Source organism: Mytilus trossulus, chromosome 8 (assembly GCF_036588685.1).
Source record: "Mytilus trossulus isolate FHL-02 chromosome 8, PNRI_Mtr1.1.1.hap1, whole genome shotgun sequence".
Taxonomy (NCBI): Eukaryota; Metazoa; Mollusca; class Bivalvia; order Mytilida; family Mytilidae; genus Mytilus; species Mytilus trossulus.
The window spans coordinates 71,061,584-71,079,130 of record NC_086380.1 but is presented as its reverse complement, the minus strand read 5'-3'; the positions used below and the strand labels follow the sequence as shown (position 1 = coordinate 71,079,130).

The following is a 17,547-nucleotide window of genomic DNA, read 5'->3' as shown; positions in this document are numbered from 1 at the left end:
TACAACTTAGGTCTCAATCTATAATACAAAGACATCATGGTGTTGTGGATATTTGTCGTTTTACTAACACTACCTTTCCATTCTACATCGACAAGTGTGCTAGGCAATGATGACGTCAATCACAAGTTTACAGTCGTTACAGGTTCGTTTTACATAAGTTGATTGTAATTTTGGTCCTTTTTCTATAAGAAACTCCACCTACTGTATCTTAATATCATTTGCTAGTATATGTACTTTTGAAGCGAATGGGTTTATAGATAAATAAATTATTTAAGATACTACAGTCGAACAATACAACATAAAAATGAAAAGAATGACATGATTGCCGTTGAGACAACTATCCATTAGTGACATAGAGTTTATGACTATAGCTCACCACTTGGCCTTGAACATTGAAATATATTTAAGAAATATTTTGTAATAATACAATCAAAGACCAAATAATTCAGAAATTGTAATGTTTAAAAACCAAATCCTTTTGTTCGTCTGGTTTCAGAGCAGTTTGAACGTTTGTACCAGGAATTACAGACCGTAAAACAGAAGCTAGATACGACTATTGAAGAAAATCAATTATCTAAAGAGAGGACAGATGTTCAATCAAAAGACATCAAATCCCTAAAAAGGAAAATGCAGGAAGTTTTAGAGACAAATACACATTTAACAGAAAGGATAGATACCGTATCTGAGGAAAACAGAGATATGAAGAACATTCTTAACACGTTGTTGGAAAATAGAGAAGCCGATGTACACGTACCGAATGGTAACGGACAAAACGAAAAGGAAATAGTAACATTTTCGTCTGTAAATGTACCCGTATTGTTAAGAGGGGACGAGAAGGTTAGGCACAAAAAGATACAGGCTGGTAACATATTGTCTACTAAATATATGAAAGAGAAAAGACTACTTCTGAATAGTAAGAATTTATTTCAATTTGAGGTAGATAGGGTGTCTTTCTCCATTTTGGATTTGGAAATACCAGAAAACAAGGTCTAGTTCTTTAATAGAATGTGCAAATTTTTAGAGTAGTAGTTAATTCATGTGTAAAAACTTCCACTTCGGTAAAGAAAATTACATGTTTTATCATATTTATGGTTGTATTTTACAAAAAACGAAAAACTTTTGTTTGATCAATTTTTTTCCAACTTTGTCAAATAAGGGGAGGCAACTCAAATGCAAGGGAAGATAATTCAGGTTAAGGTTATTTTACACTCAAATGTGTTAGGAATTTACCTATTTTATAATGTAGCAAGAAAACAGGTCTGGTGATCCTATTGTTTCTTTTTCTTAACTTAATCATATTACTAAAGCCATCTTCTCATATGTTATCTCAAAATTATATTGTGTATATTACGCTTTATTGCAGAAAATTGGGTTTTCCATGTATTATCTATACAAAATTTGTCAATTTTGAACACTGCGTAGCGTGAAAATAAGCCCGGTGACCCATTCTTTTTACAATGTTTTTTAAAAGGCATTATTTAAACTTCATTTTGGCAAATTATTAAAAAAATCTATGGATTATAATTTAGACACCCCATCTACCTTAAATGGATTATAATATATATCAAAAAGTTTAAAAGGTATACGTCAACACGCTAGAAACTGACCAAAATATATAAATTTAAAGAAATTTTATGAATGTCTAGAAAATCGAAACTGCGAACGTTTTTACAAAAGAAAAAGAAAATTATATGGTTTCAAACATACAGCTATTGAGTATAAATTACACTTAAAGTAATTTCGGAACGAAATGCATTGCCTTTTTTCTGTAATTGTAGCATTCCAGGTTTGGTTTGTATTTATTTTGGAAATCCGTTTTTAATTTTAAACAAATGTATCAAAACATTCCTTTGTTGACTATTTTCTATGGTCGACTAATTAACTAAGAGACAACACGATTGTCATTAACATACGAATGGTGGCGTTTGTGTATCGATCTTCTTGACATATCCGTGAACCGTCATTCCACAAACTACTGTCTTATAAAACAATTCATTTTGTTTGTTAAATAGAAGAAGTAAATTAAATGTCAATGTACCTTTTTTTGTTTGTTTTAGTAACGACTGATTCTCCTGCGGTATCTAGGGTTGCTTTCTCTGCAAAATTAACTGGAGGGAATGTCCAACTTGGTCATCATCAAACTGTCGGATATAATACAGTGGACACTAATATTGGAAATGCTTATGATGCTAACCATAACAATTTTATCGTCCCGGAAAAGGGTGTTTATCTCTTGTCATTCACTGGAATGAACGTTGATGGTCAAAATGTATACCTAGAAATGATGAAAAATGGAAAGGAGATTGCAATTGTATATTGTAGTCCTAAGGCCAATAGTATGGGTAGCCAAACAATAGTAGAAGTTCTTGAGAAAGGTGATATCGTGTGGGTTAGGCACGTACACAGCGGAGCTGTTCAAATCAATGGAAATGATCCATATAACACCTTTACAGGGGTACTGTTGTTTTCAATATGATCATAAATAAAAGCTTATATCACAATATGATCTTTTGTTTTAAAAATGTAATAGCGTTTCACTATTTTATTTAAGTATTGGACCAAGTACTCCTAGTTTAACTTCGAAGGTGTTCCGAATAGCATCATGGTTTTATTGACAGTTATAAAATATCTGTGTCACAGATAACCACTGATATGTACCAATCTCAGTCTCAATCCAATCCTCGTTTTCTCGATTTTAAAGAATACATAGTTGCTTTAAACACCACAATGGATGGCATGTTTGAAGTAGGAACTGATTACACCTCAATAAGATTTATTGTCATTAGCGATTTCATGGCATGTGCTGCTAAGTCTGAAGTTCTTATTTGATTGTCTTGTAGGCTATTGTTTATCTTTACTTTGATTTTTCTTTGCCATGATTTTTTCCTTGACACAAAGACTCATGAGCGAATTAAGGCTGCCGTTTTGTATGTTTAATTTTGACCATAGTAAATTTATCTATCTTCGACTTCATGTCTCCCTTTTTTAAAAGCTTATCAATTTGATGTGCAATCATGCATTTTCACTGAATTGTACACATTCCATCCCCCAGCAAAAAGATGTTGATGGCATAGAGCAGTGTCAATCCATTTGAAAAAGAGTATGTCATATAAAAAGGAAGATGTGGTATGCTAGTCAATGAGACAAATCCCCGCCAGACACCAAATGACACAGAAATTAACTACTATAGGTCACTGTATGGCCTTCAACAATGACCAAATCCCATATCGCATATTATACTGGCGTTCCGTATGATATCTTCAGCTATTTATCTGGTTTAGTTTTATGCATATTTATCTTTTAAATGTTTGGCTGTGAGATAATGTTCAAGATTAATCATGAAAAACGTTTCGAAAGCACGAAACTAGTCATCTAATGGTTTTATTTACCGTATTGCAGTATTCTAATAATCTTACTACGGTCAAATGCTTCATGATGTAAGGATACATTCGAATGGTTGTATTGGTTACCTACAAAATGTGAATTCCATACATTGCTTTCAAATTCGTCCTCGGCACATGAAGTTAATGTATCGTGCAATCTAAAATCAGTGTTGTATATAGCAATTCAAGAAAGCAGTCTTCTACACAACGTCATATTTAATTACCTGTGTATTCAATATTATATTCCCAAGTTTATGGTGGTTGATAAAATGAAATACACCTATCGCCGTTCCATTAGTTGTTTTATTTTTATCTTGCTTTTTTCGATGGACGAAGGGATTGTTTTTCATAGACGTATAAACCATATTATGCAATAGTATCATTATTCGATATTTATTTTTTTTAAATTTACAGAAGAATGTTTTCGTTTTTTTTTCAAATTCAGATTTGAAGATCAGTTATAATTTAGTAATTCATTGCAATCTGTCTCACAGTTCTTGCACTTTTTCAGCCGAAAATTTGGACTGCGCTACATAGGAACCATTTTGCTGAGTATCTCCTTTTATATTTGTATACACATGGCAAGCAAGTTCCTTTGGATAACTAAAGTGTATGAATGTCTTAGTTACTTTATTTTTTAATTAATACTATGTTGCAGAACACTTACCTTAGATAGTTCAGTTGTTTTGATTGATAATTTCAGTAATTTGTGATAATTTTAGCCATCGCTCTTGATAATTGTTTAGATGTGACAAATTCGTATTTTTTGTATGAAATAAGCCCGTTTTTAATCTTAATTGATATTCCTTTTGTCTATATTATAAATCTACAAGCTTTTTGAGAAATTTATATAATTTTTGTACAAGGGTTATGCTAGATTTGATGTGTATTGATCGCAAAAGGTGTCATAATTAAACTTGTGTTAACTTTAATTTGTGAAACTCGATTTTTTTCTGTTAAAACAAGAGCTTGAATGCGTTTCCCTTGTTTTTTGTAGCTTTTTACTTGCTATTCGTCCAATAAAGACAATATTTGAAGACCTGCCTTATTTGATTGACTTCTGTTGGATCTAATCTGGTACAAACTTTCTGTGGTGACAGAACACTCACGAATTATATAATGTTCAAGTGATCTTCGTGTCATTTGCATTGACCTGCATGGCATTTATCTTAACGATAAGAACATTGTAGGTCGCAATCCATAATAGACATACACTATGTTGTTTTGGATATATGTCGTTTTATGCATCGACATCTTTGCCAGGAAATGATGACACCAATCACAAGTTGACAGTCGTTATAGGTTTGTAGTATGTAGTATCTAGGTTTATTTTTACTTTGGTTCTTTTTATATAATATACTCTACGTAGGGTATCTTAATCTCATTCGCTAGTACATTTATTGATAAAGATCTGTGGCGACAAGAGTCAGTCAAAGTTAGAAAAATGGTTTGTTTTCTAATGAGACATTTATCAATTAAAGACGTCGAATCAAGCACTATAACTTACCGTCGGCATTCAATAATTAGCAAAACCCATACCTTACGGGTAGCTTTAAACAACCGACACGACAAATATAAAACAACTTAAACGAGAAAAATAATGGCTTGACTTTTGTACAAAGCAATGAATGTAAAAACAAATGTGATCAACAGCAACAAATATACATAGTACAATTAAACAAAGAAAGACCAAATAATACAGATATTGCAAATTACATATTTGGTTGGTCTGTTAAAAGATTTACTGTTATTCTTCTGGTTTCAGAGCAGTTTGAACGTTTGAATCAGGAATTACAGACCATGAAACAGAAGTTAGACACGACTTTAGAAACAAATGCACATTTAGAAGAACGGTTAGATACAGTATTTGAAGAAAACAGATATATGAAGAACATTCTATTCACATTGTTGGAAGATAGAGATACCGACGGGAACGTGCCGAATAACAACGAACAAAACGAAAACGAAATGGGAGCATCTACTTCTGTAAGTGGACCGGTTTTGTTTAGTGACGACACAAAGAGTAGGCAAGCAAAGACACAGAATGGCAAAGTATTGCCGATCGAATTCCAGCAAGAGAAAAGACTACTATTCAGGATAACTGTAAGAAATGCTATGTATAAGGATCTGAGAAAAATCGCAACATAGTTCAAATGTATACGTCAATGAGCTGAAAACTCTTCAAAATATACAACTTTTGAGGATTTTTCGACATGCACTTTCCCCTAAAACTCCTATGTCACAATACGATTGTTTGGTTACGTCGTTACCGTCGATTAACCTCGGTTCAATAGGTATTACTCATCCATATAAAAACTTCAGATTGTGAATTGAATGAGTGTCTAAATACGGACAGAATTGTTACCAATAGTTAATATACTATACTCAAAGAAATTTTGCTACACACTTTACTAAATAGTATTTGAGATTAATGAGGGTACCTATTTTACAACTTATCTCTTACACGAAAACTCTCTAAACGATCACAAAGAAAAAAACAGCTTTCCTGGACGTTGAATCTACTAAAAAAGAAAACGTAGTAAACATTGAGAAAAATTGGGTTATAAAATAAATGGCTCGTCCAAGATTGGTTACGTTTGTTAAACGAATTTGAAACAAGGTTGAATTCAGCGGGGTCAATGTGTCAGATTACATCAAAATCACAATAACACCAATATCATGTGTTTTCTGCATATGCCAAAAATGGTAAAAATATTTTTAAATTCAGTTTTGATCCTTTCGTCAGCTAAAAATTTGCGGACAGTGTAGGTGACTCAAGAAGTTACCAACATAACTGAAAATTCTTTTGAATGCACAAAGGATTGAATAAAGAATAAATACAAACTTTAAACATATATTTCTGCTTTACTTTATATTCAGTAAGTTATTGTGTTTATACATTTATTTCAGTTCTAAAGATAATTATAAAGTACTTTTAAACAAACAAAAAAGTGATATCGGTTTGATGTATTTGGTTGTCGAGTATTCGATTTATTTGTTTAAAAATCAGGTCATTGAAAAATAAATTATATATTATCTAGGCTTGGTTGATGATGGTTTAGTAAGCGAGTCGTATCGTTACCAAATTGTCCAAAACCAAATGAAAACATGATATATTAGGGATTCATTTATATTCGTTGGATACCAATGTTCGTTGACACGTGATTACTTACTAACCACGAATTGTAGTGTTCGACGAAGTACACATATCTTTTGGCTTGTATCTAACTTTGGAAAACCACGAACATTTTTGTTGTCTTAGACCGCAAACGATTATACTCAGGAAAAAAATAATCCACAGTAGGTGTTTTTAACAGAAGAACTGCGGTAAATTTTAACAGCACCACTATTGTTACCTATTTTAACAAGAATAAATTGATGAAATGCTTCAATGTTATTTCTTTCATCCTGCATGCGCCATTTGGTTTATGTTTTGATAAGTGATTTGAGTATATATAATTTAATTTTGAAAAGGATTAACGTGTCTCATTTGTCTTAAAGGCAGGGATGTTGTTATATAGTTTTAAAGGTATTAATGTTCCATTTATGAGCATTATGTTTTCTGGTCTGTGTGCCAGACTGTGAATTCGTCCGTTCGTCAGTTCGTCTGTTCCACGTCAGAATAAATTGTGGTCAAGTTGGTGAAGTTGAATTTCATTCCACTTGAAACTTAATAAAATGTTCCCTATGATCTTTTAATTGTTATGCCACATTTGAGATTATACCCCTATTTAGCGGTCAATTGAACATAGAAAATGATAGTGCTATTGGGGCATCCGTGTACTATGGACACATTCTTGTTTTTATTTTTTGTATAATGATGTATTTTAAATTGTGACACAATAATGAAATATTGACTTACTTGCCTTACATTGATTGTAATATGTACCTTTGACTTCTTTATATTTTTTTCTGTTTTAGTCTTAACACAGTTACCTACGGACATTGCTTTTTCCGCACAATTGACAGGGGGACACGTTCAACTCGGTCAGCATCAGACTGTTGGTTACAATACAGTGATCACTAATATTGGAAATGCTTATGATCCTAGACATAACCATTTCATCGTCCCGAAAAAGGGTATATATCTCTTATCGTTCACTGGAATGAACAGTGGTAGCCAAGATGTTTACCTAGAAATGGTAAAAAACGGAAACCAGATTGCACTGTTTTTTTGCAGTCATATGACCAGCAATATGGGTAGTCAGATGATAGTAGAAGTCCTTGAGAAAGGTGATGTAGTTTGGGTTAGGCATCATATATTCGGCGGACCTGTTCAGCTTAATGGAAGCGGTCCATATAATACTTTTACAGGGGTACTGTTGTTTGCAATATAAACATATTAAATAAAAACTGTAAAAGTATCTTCTATTTTTTCTTTCATAGATGTACTTGTATTTCAAACTGATACTTTTAGTTTTTGAACCAATTATTCATAGTGGTAAATTTGATATGTGTTCACTTGTTAAGTGTTCCAGATGGTATCATGACATGGTAACTTATCGAATATATGTCTCACAGATAACCACAAATATGCTACAACTTTCGCAGTCTCAATTCGTTTATTTCTCAATTTGATATCGCCGAGAATTATAACCGATTGAGTACTTGCCATAAACGAAAGCATGAACAATGGTATGGGCACAGTGGAATGCGTATTATACAAGCGTGAGTCAGACGGGGGACGTGAGTCGAGGGGACTGATCAAAAAAGGAATATGCCTGGGGGGGGGGGGGGGCAAATCATGAAAATATTTAAATATTTTCGTCTTGTAGTAAAGAAGTAGGGAGTTGGAAGCAGAGGAAAGGGAACTGTAAGGGGGATTCCTTTAATATCACAGCCGAGTTTTATTGGTCTAGCTGCTCAGTCTTTATTTAACTGTGAATTGTTTAATTGACTGCTGTTTATCTGTTCGATGATTTGCGTTTTCCATGGAATTGTCATTTTCCTCGACTTCATTTTACATAAAAATAAATCAACAATGATCAAAAAGGTAATATTATTTTACAAAGTGTTCATTGATTTACTAATATTAATTTTTTGTTAAGTTGACTGATATGAAATAAAAAGCAGTGGGATATGCTTCGACAAAACAGCAATCTAACGACCCTAGAGGCAAAACGATAAATCCAGGGCAACATACAATTGTCACAAATGGTTGAGTGCTTACACAAGATGAATAGGTCAAAATCGTCTCAATTTAAGAATACTAACCTTGTTGAAATCAAACAGTAACTATCAAAAATTTACCATCAACAATAAATTCCAAAAACAATCAAAGAAGAAAATGTGCAGAAATATTACAAGACAACCACTGACAAGATAATCAACGAACATGCTTGTAGTGCTAAACTGTGTTTTATATCTAATATGTAGCTATCTCCGTTTACTACTCATTCAGTTGAATTGTATTGTTTTGTATTGTGTTGCTATCATTTGTTTCGAAATATAGTATATACACAAAACAATGAGGCAGGATACAAGACTTTTCTATTTCAAAAATAAAAAACTACGATACGACAATGAAAACGTTCTCCTAAAAACTAAACAAAATCAGTAAAAGGAGAAGTTAACCATTGGCAATGATTGTCTCTATACATTTTATTTGAAATACTCATTACGAAGCGGACAGGAACATCTTGCCCTTCCAGATAATTTGATTTCATTGCAGGTTTTGTTGTTTCCCCTTTCTGTAAGGGTTAGTGAGGATGAGTGTCTGTTTACTTTCGACCATGGTATATTTGTCTTTATTTATTGGTGTCACTCCATTTTTTAAAAGCTCGTTCAAATGATCATAACTTAAATGTACAATTCAATGTTTAAAATAGGAAATTGGTTGGAAAGAATAGTTTTAATCATTTTGCAGTAGAGCGTCATGAATACTGACGTACCTAACTAGCTTTTTTTAACGAGTGATTTAATCTTATACATCATTATTTTTTAAATTTTTAGGTTCTTGTGTACTGCTGTAGGGGTTTTCAGAGAAGAATATCGGAGGACGAAATTTATCATCTGCTGTTTTCATTTACTGTATTGCAGTACTCTCGTGGTTTCATGAAGGTCAAATTTTACTAACTAATAGAATACATTCGATTGGTTGTATTGGTTACCTTCAACATGTGATTCCATAGATTGCTTTTCAAAACGTCATCGACACATGGAAATTATCTATCAAGAATAATGTTCTAGTATATTGAAATTCAAGAATGCAGTCTTCCCCACAATATCATATATATAATGGGCAAATGTATCCAATATCATTCTTCAAAATGTATAATTGTTTACTATATACAGTACACCAAAAGCGATGTATGTTTTTTGGCTTTTGTTTTTTTCAGCTTAATTCGTGTGACTTAAGAAATTGTGGTCCATAAAGAGTAAAATCACAAAAGATACTGAACTCAGAGGAAAATCTAATCGGGAAGTCCATAATCACATGGCAAAATCAAGTGACAAAACACATAAAAAACGAATGAACAAGAATTGTCATTATCCTGACTTAGTGCAGGCATTTTCTAATGTAGAAAATGGTTAATAAATCCGGTTTTATAGCGCTAAACCTCTCACTTTGATGACAGTCTCATCAAATTCCGTTGTATTTACAATGAAACGTGAACTAAATAAACATAATGAATAACATAGTTGAAATATGGGTACGGCATTCGTCATCGTGTAACAATTTTAAAAGGAACAATTTAACAGAACACAAAATGATCTATCTACAAACAAAATTTTAAACTTAACATATATTTGTCGTTCAATGTATAAACAAACAATTTAAAATTTTCAGATGGGGCACTGTCAGCATACAAAGTTAAAAAAAATCAAAAGTATGTAAGAAATAGACCGAGATTTAAATCTTTATTTTATATCAAATTGTGTCTTGTTCATGGAAGCTTGTGCTCGTCATTTTAAATTCTGATTTGAAGACCAGAAAGATTGAGAGTCATTGCAATCTATCGCAAAAGTTATCTATTGCTCTATGATCTTCATTGCATTTATATTGACCTGCATGTATTCAAATATTATGATAAGATGTAGGTCTCAATCGTTGACTTACATTTAAATCATGCTGTTGTGGATATATGTCATTTTATTAGAATTACCTTTCCTTTATGCATTGACAACTTTGCAAGATTATGATGACGTCAATCATAAGCTGACATGTTTGCTGTAAATATATGTTATTCGTTAGTTATGTCTTTTCTATGAGATACGTCTAATTTGCCAAACATTTTCTAATGAACCGAATAGATTTGGAGTAAAATGCTATAAGATACAACAGCCGAAAAACTACAACATATAGTAAGAATGATTTGCAATGCAAAAAAATACAATTACAGATCAAATTAGCAACTGTAGGTCTTCGTGCGGTATTGAACAATTTGGAAAACCCATACCTCATGTCAAGATGTAAAAGGTCCTAACAGAAAAAATATTCAAACCAATTCAAATAAAAAATAAAGACAACAGTAGTATGCCGCTGTTCAAAAGTCATAAATCGATTGAGAGGAAACTAATCCGAGTTACAAACTAAACCGGAGGGAAACACAGCAACTATAAGATGAAAACAACGAAACAATAGACACACTGAAGTGCATCAAAAACAAACGACAATACAAAATGCCTGAACTACAAATCAAGAAATAAAAAAATAACATAGATCAATAAACTTACATATTTGATTGTTTTTGGTGGGTTTTTTTTTTTTGTAAAATATTTTACTTTTGTTAGGCTAGTTGCAGAGCAAACTGAAAGTTTGCACAAAGAACTGCGGACAATGAAACAAAAGCTAGATACCACTATTAATGAAACAATTTACTTAAAGAGGGAGTAGATGTTTTTTTAAAGACAAATCAGAGATAATGCAGGTAGTTTTAGAGACAAAGGTACATTTCACCGAAAGGTTTGATGCAGTATCTGAAGAAAACAAAACTAGAAAGAACATTCTTTACACAATACTGGAAGAGGGCGATTGCCATAGAAACATATCGAATAACAACGATCACAATGAAGATGAAATGGGAGTGTCTACTTCTGTAAGTCATCACGTTTTGTTAAGTGACGACGAGAAAGACATTAATCAAAAGCGCCAAGGTGACAAAATGGTGTCGACCAAATTCCAGAAGGAGAAAAGACTACTTCTGAATAGTTGTCTGAATGAGTATTACTAGAACAGGAATGCACATCTAAACAATTAAACTTAAAGGTGTACGAAAATGAGCTAGAAACTCACCAAAATATACAACTGCTAGGAAGTTGACGAATTGTTTCAATTCGTGTATCACAATAGGCGTTTGTAATAACGTCAAAGTAAGAACCTATTGTTCAATGACAACTCGAGTGTATTAAAATGAAAATTACACAACGTCGTATTGTTCACACATTTTTCATTACACGAAAAGACACTATCGTTGTCATTAACATAGAAATTGTGTTGTCTGTGTACCACTCTCATTACCAAATTCATCAAGGATATTGATTTCACGCTGCATTTTTATTTCTTACATCCGGTTATCGTCATTGTAGGCACTACTTTATGTAAATCTCTTAACATTTGTTGATCTCTAAATAATCGATTAAATTTACATGCGCATTTAGTGAAATACATACTTTTCGTTGTCTACTTTTGTAATTGTTTTAGTTACAACAGAGTAACCTATGTGATACAGTACAGTGGTCCCTAATATTTGAAATGCTTATGATTCTAGACATAACAATTTTATTGTCCCCACAAAGGGTGTCTATCTCTAATCGTTTACTGGATTTAAACTAAGTGTCCAAGAACTGCCCCTAAAGTTAGTAAAAAATGAAAACCAGATTGCAGTTGTATATTGCAGTTCTAAAAGATATAGTATGGGAGGTCAGAGAGTAGTAGAAGTCCTTGAGAAAGGTGACATGGTGTAGGTAAGGCACGAATACGGCAATCCTGCTTCAGGCAATGGAAATGATGCATATTTCAATTAAAACATAAACTAGATGTAGGTTTCGTTATAATACTTTATTCTGATTGGCTAACTCAGATCATATGTTATTCATTAAGCAATTGCATCACTCTATACAACTTTTCATTCATGATAACACGTGGTCCCACAATAAAGTGCACAGGTGAAACAAATATACAAGCTATAAAATTCGTGTATTCATGTTCGTAGCTTAACAATGTTATTATAAGTATTGAAAAAAACAATGCTTCTTTTTGTAACTTCATAGGGTTGTAAAAGCGTTGATAAAAGATGGTACAATACCTTATTATCTTTTTTTAATATATGTACGTACTAGTATTCAAAATTAATACTTGATACTATTGAGCCAAGAATATTTATTTGTAAAATTGATGTATTCACTTTGAAAGAGTAACGGATGGCATCATGATTAAGTTGAATACTATAGAATATCTTTGTCACAGATAACTGCATGTACAGATATGTTACAATTGTTGCATTCACAAATATGTCCTCTATTTTCACTATTTTGATAGTAACGATTGAGACAAATAACTCCAAAAAATATTGTATTTTTTTGAAAATAAAATAATAGGACCATTTGGTTTCGGGCGATTTAGCAGTGGGGCGAGATCTATGGATTGAAACACTTTTGCTTAATTGCATTTGTTTTAAATCTAAAGAGAGATGATAATGGCAAAAATAGTATTTACCTATTTGCAACAGAACATTTTGGTTTATACTGACGATCTGCATTAGATCTTTAGCTCTTCGTATGGTTTGGTCTTGTACATTCTTGGTTTCCAAACATTTGGGATTGAACGTTCCTGGTGCGTGAAAATCAAGTCCAAGCTCCTTATGAAGAATACATATAAATTTCAATTCTATTATACTCTAATGAATAGAAAAAAACGTCAAGTCTTTTCATTTTCAGATCAGATACATAGTAGGATTTATAAATGTGTGTTATTTTCATTTACTGATTGTAGTCTTTTAATACGTCATATATGAATGTAGGTTAGTGGTTGAACTTTTTACTATGGTCAAATTCTTCTAGATGTAGGGATAGATTTGATTAGTTGTATTGGTTACCTACAAAATGTAAATTCCATACATTGCTATAAGCACCATCATGGACATATTGAAATGATCTACAATGCAATATAAATTCAGTAATGCATAATGCATTTCAAGAATGTAGTGTTCCACACAGCGTCAGGTAAAATGACATGGTATTAGGTATAATTCTTAAGCATGCATTTTTCTGGTTATATATGTTTTCTATCATAATTAACCAAAACTAATTAGACCGAGAGTAGTCTTTTTATATACAAGTATGACTCATACACGATATTTTTATGACTAACTGGTGGTTGTCGAAGCAATGCAACAACATGTGTGTGTAATAAATAACACATAAGCTTGCTTTATGACTTTTTTCTGATAACTCAATAGTGTTACATCGCATGATTTGTCTAACTAATGCATTCTGTAATAAACATGCCTAGATCTATATCATTGTGACATTAATTTGATATTACATAATTTGGAACCATTACAAACCATCTCGTGTCAACTTCAGGGGAATAAAAACGTATACTAAGTAAAGTAAGGTATCTAAATTAGGCCTTTATCATGTGGTCAAATAGTCACAACGCCATCAGTCACATATAACAAAGAGAAGATATGGTGTGAATGCCAATGAAACAAGTCTCCACAATATGCAAGATGTCGTAGAAGTAAACAACTATAGGTCACTATATAGTCTTAGACAATGATCAAAACCAATATCACATAGTAAGCTATATAAAAATGTAAATGACAAAATGTTTAACAATGCAAATAATAAAACTTAACTAGATATAGGCAGATGTGGTGTAAGTGCCTATGAGACAACTCTCCATCCTAATAACAATTTTAAAAAAGTAAACCATTTTAGGTCAATGTACGGCCTTCACCACGGAGCTGCCTGATTTATGAACAAAACAATTAATGGAAAATAAACATGACAGGCATGAACCAACGAAAACCACGCGCACACATGATGTGGTGGGGATGAACATCATATGCGTGAACCGGTTTAACCCTTACATAAACTTGTCCAGTGATGTAACAGGACAACATATTAGAACATGACCGGATAGAAATCTACCTCATGCAAATTAATACCAATACATCTGTAAACCATTGCCTGTTTACAAATTCTGTAACTATTTATAATTTTGTTGTATTAGAACCATACAAAACAGATCAAAAGATCATCTATTTTTGTGCATTTGAATTTTCCGAAATCAATGAAAGTACATGTATTATACATTTCCATATACCCGTTCAACTGGATTGGTTTTATTTTACTCAAAAGTTTCGAGAAGAATATGTACAAGTACGTTGCCATTGCCAGTTTCTGCCAGATAGTGACCACAAGCAACGAATTATTTATACTGCCATTGTTTGGTACGCATATTAGACCATCCCTCCCAAAATGTAATACATATAAACACGGCCTTGTCGAGCTTTTTCAACTGCTTTTTATAGTTCGTTTATGGTTGTCGTTTTTTTTATTTGTTACATATTTGTTTTTCATTCATGTTTTGTACATAAATTAGGCTGTTAGTTTTCTGTTTGAGTTGTTTTACATTGTAATTTCGGGGCCTTTCAAAGCTGACAATGCGGTATGGGTTTTCCTCATTGTTAAAGCCGTACGCGTACACAATCAAAAATATACATATCATGGACAAGAATTATCTGTCGACGGAAGTTATCAACTGAAAAATACATATTTTACTGATTCGTCTGGTTCTTAAGGGGATTGTTTTTTGGGACGGAAACAAAATGAAAAGATACAAAAACACTTTAAAACACGAAATGACTTTAGAACGCACTATCATTTTTTATGTTCAGTTAGAGGGCTGTGAAATTGTTATCAATAAAATGAGAATGATCATATCATAGGGAACATGTGTACTCAGTTTCATATGGATTGATCTTCAACTTCATCAAAAACATTTTCGGCCAAAAAAATATGACCTGAATCGGGACAGACGGATCCAGACGGATGGACGAACGCACAGACCTGGCAACATAATGCCCCTAGGTGACGCATACAAAAAGGTGAAGTGGATTTGTTGAAACAAAAATGTCGAGATAATTACACTGACATTATATAAGATACTTTAAATTTACTGTTTGACGTTTATTGGGAAGGATTATTCATGTAACAACAAAATGATTACATATTATTTTCGACATTTCTAAACACTATCATACGTACTGAAAAATCGAAGGAGATATATATAGTATTCGTGTTTCACCTTGTACAATGGCCCATTTAAACCTTATATCAATAACACGATTCGATGTGAATATAATTGACTTCCATGAGCTTCTTCTACTCGATAGTTAAGACATTGCGTGTGTTCGTTTTACTCTGTTGGATATGCAGTCACTTCTGGTCGGACAGGGACTTAAACTCCAATGTGCTGGGTAAAACATGTATCACGCACGGTGCACGTTAAAAAACTTTGCTTCAACTCTAAAAAGGGATGACTTTTCAACTTGAACTATGTTTACCTTTGTAACATATTATGGAAATTCTTTTTCATGTGAAAGTCATAATTCCCAGTCCTACATCACAGTCTATCTACTTTAATGAACCTTCATGTGGAGTCAAATTTCGATTTGTTTTCGACCCTTATTTGCATTGAATTCGGCAGCAAAATTCATTCTATAAATCAGACAATATTGGTTCGTACAAGTTTTTCTCGTTTAAATTATTTTACATTTCAGGGAATTTTAAAGCTTGCTATGCAGTTTGGGTTTGCTCATTAACGAAGGCCGTACGGCAACAAATAGTTGTTTATATCATTTGTTCTCTTGAGATTTTTTTCAATACAATCATACCACATCTTCTTATTTTTAGATATATAAAGGTGTACAGTGGTTTTGAATAGAAAATTTTCTTTATTTCCCAAGTAACATTGTAAAAGGGTGTTGTGGAGATGAGAGGTGAAAGATACCAAAGGGACATTCAAACTCCTATAAGTTGTAAACAAACTAACAACTCAATGGCTTAAACGAAATAAAAAAGCATACATACATCAGTAAACAAAACATAAACAAAACTAAGCTAAAGACTGAGTCTCAATAACCCCACAAAACACTGGGCGTGATTCCAAGAATGGTAAGCTGTTCTGAAAAATTGATCAGTTATGCTAAACTTATATGGTGAAATATTTCAAACATATTGAGAAAGAAAACAAATAAACAGTAAGTTCAATTCTAATATGTAGGTTCGTCAAGGGTAATCGGTCAAGATGAAGTTCCGAAATTGTGTGATATGTACACAACATCTTAAACGTAAGTTATATCAACAGCACATGATTACAGCCGATTGAGTGTGTAGGTAAAGGTTATAGCTTTTGTAAGTTTGCTTGATAGCTGAATCGTGAAGTCATTATAAGGTTAGGTAAACTATCCTCCTTTAAGAGTAGACTATAGTCCAACAGATAACGAATATATCTGTCTGTTGGACTAGGCTACTTCGAAAGGAGGAAAGCATGCCTTCAAATAATGACTTCACGGTTCATTTAGCAAACAAGCTAACCATTAATGATAAATATTACCATTAAGTACACAGGCAATGCAATCGGTTGGAAATATATTTGCATTATATTTGTCAGTGCTCCTGTTGTATCATTACAATTCTTTTTTATTCATGAAAAGAATTATACTGATCTGAAATTCAGCACTAATGTTTATTTTAGTGTGTATGCCGGTGCTGTGTACATGTGTATGTATTTCTCTTGAAATACAAAGTGTTATGCATTAAAATTGAGAATGAAATTAGGAATGTGTCAAATAGACAACACCTATAATGGTTTACCTTTCTTAAATTATTGTTTGGATGGAAATTTGTCTCATTGGCACTTACACCACATCTTTCTATATCTAATAACCTGACAAAGGAGCAGATAACAGCCAAAGACCACCAATGGGTCTTCAATGCAGCGAGAAAATCCGCACCCGAAGGCGTGTTTCAACTGTCCCTTAAACAAAAATGTACGAGTTCAGTGATAATTAACGTCATACTAAACTCCGAGGTATATATATTATAGTCTCAACTAGCAACATTTTGACACAAACTTCACTTTCTATTTGTTTTTATTTATTTTAACGGCGAAAAAAGTTGAAAGAATCTTACAAAACTTTTAAATAGAATT

At 32.6% G+C, this 17,547-nt stretch overlaps 1 protein-coding gene across 1 annotated transcript; it reads left to right on the top strand.

The window, feature by feature from the left end:
- Window positions 1-2,476, top strand: LOC134727949 (uncharacterized). The gene is made up of 3 exons (XM_063592347.1): window positions 1-142; window positions 497-913; window positions 2,058-2,476. Exons 1-3 carry the CDS (start codon window positions 37-39, stop codon window positions 2,474-2,476), a joined length of 942 nt encoding a protein of 313 aa, XP_063448417.1. The 5' UTR covers window positions 1-36.
- The last annotated feature ends 15,071 nt before the right edge of the window (window positions 2,477-17,547 follow it).

Coding starts and splice junctions, on each gene's coding strand:
- LOC134727949 (XM_063592347.1), top strand. CDS start 37: ATGGTGTTGTGGATATTTGTCGTTTTACTAACACTACCTTTCCATTCT. Junction 143..496: donor CAAGTTTACAGTCGTTACAG/GTTCGTTTTACA, acceptor GTCTGGTTTCAG/AGCAGTTTGAACGTTTGTAC. Junction 914..2,057: donor GAAAAGACTACTTCTGAATA/GTAAGAATTTAT, acceptor TGTTTGTTTTAG/TAACGACTGATTCTCCTGCG.